Consider the following 9,460-nt stretch of genomic DNA (forward strand, 5'->3'; position numbering starts at 1 on the left):
ATACCTGGAAATGTCTTAAGATGGCCGTGTGGATACAAAGAGAAAGTCGACGAAGAGAATCTGGACCTAATGCAATGTTCAGCTTGATTTAATATTGATTAAAAATTCCGACATAGAAGCTTATGGATATTGGGACAGGAAATTAATGTATCAAAGTAGATTTCGATTTATATTGACCATCTTGTAGCAACTATGCATTCACGTGCTTTTTTGGTCTGCTTTTCATTACAAAACCTCGCCGAATCACTTATCTGCAAGAAACTCCAGAAACCTCCTCAGAATAGCAATCTTCACCGAAACCAACTCCAGCGCAAACACCCCACAGGCTAGAATCCCCAGAACGCACGCACTCTGATAGCATCCCATCAGATGATGACTGCTCAGCGCCGTCGGTTGTCCCACTGTGATCATCTTCGGAAAGAAATTATAGTTTCCATACCGTCGCACCCAGAACTCCATCAGTCCAGCGGTTTCGATCTGTCCGATGACCCGGTTCAGAACCCGCACCAAGAACGTCCGCTTCGGATAATAGATAACCATGGGATACGAACTGATCGCGTCCCGGGTGCATCGCACGAAGCCCTTTTCCAATCGGAGCGTGTTGTGGTAGGCCAGATGTTCGAGGGTAACCAGCACAACACCATCCCGAAGCTTCCTGGTGGACAGCGCATCCATCTGGACGTTTATGGTGTCGTTTCCGGGTTTCAAGAGCCGAACGCGACTCAGCACGCGGGAATTATTCTGGAAGAATCGCTCGGACATCTTGAAGATGTAGTAGTACAAATCAGATTGCTCAATTTCGTTGATTGTCTCTACCGGCTTGTGGTTGGATTCCGCTTGAAGATACTTGAACAGCAATCCTTGGTACAGACTTCGGACTACAAAGCAGTGTAGGATCCAGAGGATTAAGAGCGTTCGTGCGAAGTTCCGTTTGGGAAGTTTATGCAGTACTCCGGTATAGTAAATGTTGAAGAAATTCAGAAAAGGAGTTCGACTATCCTTTCCATAGATGAAGTCCCGAACTGTATCCGGAGCAAATTTCAGGAACAGTGCAAGAGCAGCCATACCGCCAATCAGGCCACCAAACGAATACCAAACGAAGCTTTGGAACGGTCTGAATAACTTTTCGAAGGAAGTCCAAGCAAGTCCATCTGGAACGGCAAACAGGATGCGAGAGGTGTAATGCGGTCTACCAGGCTGGAGGATTTCGTTCCGTTGGGGAATTATACCAAGACAACCGATTCCAAAGTGCACTAATCCAGCCTGTAGGACTCCCATCAAACCGGTGCTATTTTGGGCTCGAGCTTCACCCCATTCGGCATTGTCCGGAGGAGTTACTACAGTTAGGTTGAAGTTTAGCTGGACAGAGAGCATGGTGACGAGATCTCCTTCGAAGCCACTGACTACGACTGGACGGTTCGGTCCTGGAGATTGTATATTGACGAAAGGAGGTGACTGGAAGGTGCCTAATCGGAGTGGACAGCTGTAGAAATCGTTCAGATGTTGCATGAATAGCTCGGTAGATGCCCGGTTCTGAACGTGCTGAACTGTAGGTTTCCCGCAACGGTTTTGCGAGTAAGGAGAGTAGTTGTATATTTGCGGTTTATCATCGCTAACTACGATGAGTACGGCACGGATGATTTTGAGCTTCCAGAGGGCGTTGAACGTGTTCAGAATATCCGTTTTGTTGATGTGATAGAACACAAATGTATAGTATCCGAAGAGATCATACCGATCCGAGTTCAACTGGCTAATGCGTGTTTTGAGGCTTTCGTAGTTATCCAGGAAAAATATAGCGTAAGACCACGACGAATATCCGCAGACGGTGGGATCAAGCTGAATTACTCTAGGGTAGCGCAAATTTGGAATGATTTCGTCGATCAGGTCCAGTTGAATATGCTTGGCTTCACTTGCGAACAGCAACGGCACTTGACGCAGAACGTAGTACTCGTCGATGATTTCGGTAATCAACTGCGATGTCGCACCCGTACTGCTGGGGACTGTAGCAAAACTGGAGTCCATAATGGCGATAAGCGAAATCAGAACTAGTTTCATGTTTCCCAATGGTCTCTCTGAGTTAAAATGGAACTCGTGATGCGTTGAACCATTAAATATACACTTCTTAGGCTAATTGATTAGCGATGTAGAACAAATTGACGTCACTACCAGGGACATTTTAATGTAATTAGCTTCTATTGTTCGGTTTTATTTAGAGTCTATTGTCTATCCTAATTTAAGCCTATGATCGAAGCCGTCAATTATCATTCGTAGTTCATCATGTTTCACAGTCAGTTACTCATAGTGATTCTGTTTGGCTACCACCTAACTGCTGCGGACAATGATCGCCTCTCTCGAACCATCGTCAGCATACTTCTGCAGCACTTTTCTCACCCCTACGAAGCCATTTATCTAGACCAGGCGCGCACCAGCCAGAGAGCTTTCTACCGCCAACGAGATCTAGTTGATGGCATTCTGAAGAACCTCCAAGGTCGAATAGCGATGTGCTTAGTCAGTACTGCGGTTGTTCAACCGCGTTTCTACCACGTCGTTTTACTCGATGGATACAAAGCACTCGGCAAACTTTTCGCCCAGAGGGGCCCACGTCGATACGACCCATCCGGATATTATCTTATTGTAATCAGTGAACCTGATCCACCCGATGGTACCGTAGAAAATATTCTGATCCACCTATGGAAACTGCAGCTAGTGAATGTCAACGTAATCCTGGAGCGCAGTGGTCACATCTTGGTGTACATTTACTTTCCGTACCGGGAAGGTCAGTGTCGAAGGATACGGCCGAAATTGTTGTTCAACCTGACCACCACCGAATGGGATTTCAGCCAAATGGTATTTTACTGGAATCGTCTGAGAAACTTCCACGGTTGTACACTTTTCGGAGGTACTTTCGAAGCGAAACCGTATACGATCTACCGCGATATGCGATCGGACGGGAGTTTTCAAGTCAGTGGATTCGAGGGAGACCTGATGCAAGTGCTCGCGGATAAACTGAACTTTACCTTACATTGGAAGAATTCTCCCGGACAGTGGGGATTCGCTCGACCGATGGGCAACAGTACCGGCCTGATGAAGATGGCTCAGGAAGAGGAGGTCGATTTCGCCATCGGGTGTTTGGCCATGGATCCGGATCGGTATCGCTATCTCAAGGCCGGAATATCCCACTACACCAGTAGGATTCTGTTTGCAGTTCCACATGGGCGTCCGTACACGGCGTTCGAGAAACTGTTCGGTCCGTTTCAAAAATCGGTCCTGGAGATGGTAGCCTTCGTTCTGATCATGGCGGGCTTGGTCACCCTGGCCTTGAGTTTCACTAACCGAACCGTTCGAGCTTTCGTGTACGGAAGGGGCGTGTCAGCTCCGTTCCTGAACGCTGTGGCACTTTTATACGGAGGATCGATTCCGCGCCCCCCCGTCAGGAACTTTGCCCGAACATTGTTTCTACTTTGGGTCATTTATTGCTTCATAATCGGTAGCCTCTATCAGGGTTCACTGTTCCGATATCTCCAGAAACCTATGCAATATCCCCCGCTAAAGACGATGGCCGAAATTGATCGTTCTGGGCTGTGGTATTACATGGTCGACATCGGAACGCGATTTTTCGTCCACAATCCCAACATCGTCCGCCGGTGAGTGTCCGTCGAATTTATCATCTGCAGATATCAATAACAATCTCTTACCGTAGAACGATCATCATCCCTCCGGGCAAGGACAGCTTGGGTAACAAGGTCGCCCAACTCGGCCTGGGGCTCACGGATGGCGTGATCCTGAGTCCGATGGATCTGGTGGCGTACAACAATCGAGTTAATCCAAGAAGCCGCTTCGTTCACATCGCCAGGGAACACGTGTCGGTCTTCCCGGTGGGGCTGTACTATCCCAAGAGGTCCATCTTGCGAGATGTGTTCGACCAACAGGTGCGGATGATTGTACCATCCGGACTGGTAGGCGATTGGGTTAAACGGTACGGTGATTATGAATTTTTCTCGCGCCCAAAGGAAAAATCCGAACCGAGCCAGCTGAGCACTCGGCATCTGGCTGGGTGCTTTCAGCTGTACGGGTGCTTTATCGGGGTCAGCTTGGTGGTGTTTTTGCTGGAACTGGTTTCACCGAGATTTGCGGCACTGCAAGCCATGTTGCGACATTTAATTGAGCCCTAATGCATGGCAAACGGGGATGAAATAGGACAAAAGGACATCGCGTGACTTGGGATCCAATTTGTGGTTTAGAAGAAATGCATTAGGTGGATCTCTTTGGTCCGGTGCAGATCTTTTAAGCTGATATGATAAATCAGCATTTTTTGTAACGACAAGCTGTGAATGAAATTCAATAAATTTGCAGCTACCTTGCATCATACCTGCCTTTGTTATGTTAACACAGTAGAGGTTGCATTTTACAGTCATATGTACAATTATTTACTGACCAGTGTGACCTAATTGATGGTGGATAATTTTTAATCCGAAAATGATCCGCGGGTAGTGCATACGTGTAGGGAAAAATATCGACTCCTGGAAAAAAATGGGATCGAGGAAAAATTTCTCGCGATCACAGACCAAGGCAATACACTCACTGATGTGTTGAATTATCACTATATTGAACAAATTCAAATCTCATCCCAGGATAAGTCAGGAATGATCTAAAAGTGTTGAAGTGACTGCAATAAAAAATTAAACATGATTTCTCACGAATCGCGCTATGGTTCTAACGTTGTCCAGAGCCTTTGTAAAGCATGAAGCCATTCCGCAGCTGGATTCTAAACACTGTATTAGGAACTAATGTATACATTAGGGTGCCTATAAAAAAATAAAGCGGCAATATACAAAATGCAGGGCTGTTATACGATTTTTAAAATTTGAAGCTTTACATTCGCGATTTCTCAAAATAAATTCACGACTTCAAATACTACTCTGTAACAAATAATAAACTGTTTTCAGTGCTTAAACATATCATTTGTATTACTGCTACATGGCATTTCAAGCTTACTGCCTATAGCATATTAGCATTTTGCCTGCTCTCAGCTTATATCCCGTTCACATTACAGCCTATATCACGTAATATAGGCTGTCTTGCAATGAGCACTCATACATAGGATTTCCAATGAAAACTAGATGTATGAGTGCTGATTACAAGACAGCATATATCACGTGATATACGCTGTAATGTGAACGGGGTATTAGTGTTCTTTGAAGCACTTCCACATTTTACCGGACGGGAATGGATCCCAGAGAAAAAAAATTTAGGTAATTACAAGGAATTTCCAAGGAAATTGAATTCAGAATTCTGATGATAGTTCCAACAAAATTTTTAGGAAAAATTGTAAGGAATTCCAAGGATATTCAGGTGATATTTTTTAGAAAATTAAGGGGAGGTTCATTTAGATTTTGTCGAAAAAATCGATTTTTTTTTACATAAAATGAAAACTACATATGTGTCAAAGGATATTCCGATACAATACGTATTTTTCGAGTTAGAGCGTCTCGAACGGACCCATGTCACGCCAAAAACATTAAACGCGTTTTTCTCGGAACCATGTTTTGAGAACTCTTGTCAATGATAAGTCTTGTTCTATTCATCCGATTCGCTTCATTCAAACATAGTGAATACTTTTCTTTACGGCGGCTTATAGGGTTAACTACCGCATTTCCGGCCTATTAAGCATAACCCACACTTAGTCTTTCTTAATCTAGTTCAGTTTAGCACCAAACGGAATGTTACTATTACCGATGGCTACCAAATTTATTTACCTTTCCGTACGTACCGTAAGATTTGATAAAGAGAAACCAATCGTTGAGATATTGTCAAAAGTCCAACACTGCTTCTTGACGCCAAACTCGGCCTACGGATTTTAAACTCGGCCTAACGCATTGAAACGCAATTGAAACGCAAATGAATTCACTTCGGCCTATCGGATGAAGATAAAAATTGATTCGGTCGTAGCGCTTCTTTTGTTTTTGGAAATAATGGGTGCAAACCTTCATAACATGCGTTCTCATTGACTTCGTTCGGTAGCTTATTAACTAAAGTATCGTACCAAACGCATAATTGACTTGTTAACTCTGAAATCATAGATTTATTTGAAGTTTTCTGCTCGATAGGCCCAAAATGGGCGATTAGGCCGAAGTAGTTCTCTACTCTACCTATAATTGGCATGAAAAATTGTTTTTTTATAATTATTGCAGTTTGCATTGAAAGTTGGATTTTCAACACACTTCTCAAATCACAATTTATCCTTGTGCTATATTGTTGCCAGAAAAGATTTGATATCGTATTGATAAATAATTTAACAAATTCTTGAATACTTGCTTGAATATAAGTGCTAAGCATTCACTATTTGCACGCAACAATTATCCCATGTACTTTGTAATCTTTTGTTATTGTTTTTTGCGTCATTACAAATCATAACAAAGAAAAAAAACTTTTTTGGATTTACAATTTACAATTTTTTTATGCACAATACATCCTGGCAACACTGCCAGAAGCGATCCTTCAGATTGTCAACAGAAACAAAACAGAGTTGAAATTTGATTGTTGTTGTTTTCTTCAAGTTTCCTGCTGCCTCGGAATTGTGCGCTTGAAAATTGTTGTCGAAATAAATATTGTAGTAGCAACGATTACCAGGTAAAATTAAGTTTTTATTATCTTTTGATCATTGACTGATTCAACTTTTGATACTGTTTGCTTGCAGCAACATGGACGATGACGAGGCTAACGCTGAGGATCAGGAGAATCGGGACACTATGAATCAAGTGGATTACGACGTCAGCTTTGATGATAATTCTGACCAATACTCCATTGAAGCTCTCGACGATGATTGTGACCCTCTGATTCTTCCTTTGGGTCATGATGACGCTGCAGGAAACTTATACACGAATGGAGGAAAACCTGACGAGCCTGCGAAAAGTACGGGCAAAAGCGAAAGGAAACATAATTTATCGCTGTGTGGATCATTCTTCAAGCGTAGGTTTGTTGGAGAAACATCCGGTAGCTTGATAGCTTCAAAAATACTGTAAGGTGATACAGTAGAGGAGATTCTGCAAAGTGTGTGGACAATTGTGAAGCCGGTCATTTGTAGTGAAGTTATTTTCATCGAGGATAATGGAAGTCAGGTTCCTACCTGGGCTGATAGTTTCGTTTTTTCGAAATTCGTTTATATGCAGAATAAGAATCGGAGACGAATAAACATTGACCAAATTGACAGCAAACTGCTGATTAGCTGGAACACGAAGGACATACGAGTGCATGTACACATCTACTCAACGGCTGTATCGTGCAAGCAGCTGTGGGATTTGGTCAACAAACAATTGGTGCAGTTTCAGGATACTGATCGAGCGGGTGCTCCCAACAACCAGTCTCTCTCCGTGTTGGCTAATGAGCTTCGAGAGTTGCATGGAAGACAGTTTACCGGTCACGCTAGCGCGTGGAAGCTGTGGGCTAATTACATCCACACGGCTCCAGCACACGAACGGGAACGAAGAATGGCAGAGTTACCTCCGTACTCCATAATTAAGTTCTTCAGGTCTGTACCTATTTCCGAAGCTGTGCAGCTGGAAAGTACTCGAAATGGGCTATCTGTTTACAGCACCATCAATGACGCATTTTCAACGGAGCTAACAGTATTGGAAGAAGAGGCCGACCAATTGATTGCACTGGGACAGAGGGTAAAGCACCGCATTAGTGCACTGCGGGCTCGATCATCGATCAATTCGAGTCTAGTTTCAGCAATGCAGGACTCTATCAGACCAGAGGAGATTGAAGTAAGCCGTTCCCTTGCAGAAAACGTTTCGGATATGTATGATATTGATCATTCGTGAATCATCATTTTCAAATACATACGTGATTTTTGTACCGGAACAGTTTTATTCAAATAAAGCCGTTTTACTCACACTTTTGTTAACTTCACTCTCCTTTAGCATAATTTGGCTGCCCAGCATTTTGCGACAACCCAACTGAAGGGTTAAAGACTCCACCCGGTGAATATCCACAGTGATGATAAATTTTGGTACAATCATAGTTTTCCAACCCCATAAATGTTTTAGAGCCAAATGGGACAGGTTTTCGTTTCGATTTTCTACGTATACTTTCCTAATTCGTGATTTCATCATGCCGAATATCATTTCCACCGGATTGAAAAAGGGACAGTAAGGAGGTAGGAACACTGGAATGATGCCTATGGATCGAAAATACAGAATGATGTTGGCATCGCAATGGATGCGAGCGCCATCCATTATCCATACAGAGTTCTTTCCTGGGTATTGAAGTACTTTGTGGTTCTTTAGGGCAAATTCACGACAACATTAAAAAAATATCTTCCGGGTGAATGTTCCCTCTGTTTCAAAGCAGTCCAACACACCATGCAAACCCAGAAAACATAAGAATGATGCCCTGGGACGACGCACAAATTCACCCCGGAAAACGAGTCGTTTCCTCTTGATCCCGTAGCCAAGATTCCTCAAGATGCTTCTGTTATCCAACGACACTTCGTCTAGAAATACTAGTTGATACGTATCCCAATCAAAAGAACTTAGTTCTGAGCAGTAACGGAGAATTTCATGCTCTTTGATTTGGATGGCCCTTCGTTCCAAAGCCTTCCACGTCAATCCTTCAGCATGCAAAATTCTGCAGATAGATGATCCACTAATCTTGATCTGGAACCGTTGGTAGAAAAGATCTCGACATTCCTCAAGGTAGAGAATCGGGTTCTGATGGTAGAGGTCCAAAATCCATTGCCTTTGTCGTGTACTGAATTTCCGGAATACTTGCTCCCGCTGCTTAGAGGAAAGTAGTCCATTCTCCTCGTAGGATGTTATCCAGCCACTGATTGTTGTTTTGCTCTTACGGCAAGCCTGGCTCTTGTTAGCCCGAGGAAATAGTAGCCATAAAGGCAATGATAGGGTAAATGTTGGCTTCGGCACCCATTGACTGTTTTCGGCAACCAAAATTTAAACGTTAATTTCACTATGTTTTCCCATCAACGCACTTCCCTGAATGTGTCCAAACGATTGTTTAGCCTTTCAGCTTCAATCTGATTATATTTGAACGATCGAGCAATCCAGTAATGCTACATTTTTCTTCAAATAAAGCATACGCACTACAAAATGGGGTTGATTTCGAGTTGCCGATAATAGAACAGCTGGTTAACACGCAGTTGTAATGGGAAGGTTGCCGAAGAAAAAGAGGCTGCCGACAATAGTCACACTCACCTGAGAAGTTTGGAGCGTTGTAAAAACGCTTTCAAAACGTTTTGAAAAATTCTGTCGATTGGAATGGATAGAGAAGCAAGCAGCAGATGAATGTAAACAAACAGACACATCATATATGTGCGTGACGCTGAGAAAATGCTAGTAGAAGTGCAGACGCTGCTTAGATTGACGAGAATACGTAAATTCCCCTACTTAGTATTCGTGCTAGCTCTTTTATTTTCAACATTCTGTAGGATTACGTTGGCCAT

The 9,460-nt window shown here is 43.2% G+C and overlaps 2 protein-coding genes and 2 pseudogenes across 2 annotated transcripts; 2 read left to right on the top strand and 2 right to left on the bottom strand.

The window, feature by feature from the left end:
* Positions 1-243: 243 nt before the first annotated feature.
* LOC135697101 (uncharacterized) lies at positions 244-2,055 on the bottom strand. The gene has a single exon (XM_065216687.1). It carries the CDS (start codon positions 2,053-2,055, stop codon positions 244-246), a length of 1,812 nt encoding a protein of 603 aa, XP_065072759.1.
* Positions 2,056-2,499: 444 nt separating this feature from the next.
* On the top strand, positions 2,500-4,172 carry LOC135697102 (uncharacterized). Its single transcript, XM_065216689.1, has 2 exons — positions 2,500-3,644; positions 3,701-4,172. Exons 1-2 carry the CDS (start codon positions 2,500-2,502, stop codon positions 4,170-4,172), a joined length of 1,617 nt encoding a protein of 538 aa, XP_065072761.1.
* Positions 4,173-6,701: 2,529 nt separating this feature from the next.
* Positions 6,702-7,603, top strand: LOC135697103 (uncharacterized; annotated as a pseudogene).
* Positions 7,604-7,908: 305 nt separating this feature from the next.
* On the bottom strand, positions 7,909-9,460 carry LOC135697104 (uncharacterized; annotated as a pseudogene).

The sequence above is a fragment of the Ochlerotatus camptorhynchus genome, unplaced genomic scaffold (assembly GCF_037179485.1).
Source record: "Ochlerotatus camptorhynchus isolate MF236.1 unplaced genomic scaffold, CSIRO-AGI_Acam_v1.1 ptg000067l, whole genome shotgun sequence".
In the NCBI taxonomy this organism is placed as follows: domain Eukaryota; kingdom Metazoa; phylum Arthropoda; class Insecta; order Diptera; family Culicidae; genus Ochlerotatus; species Ochlerotatus camptorhynchus.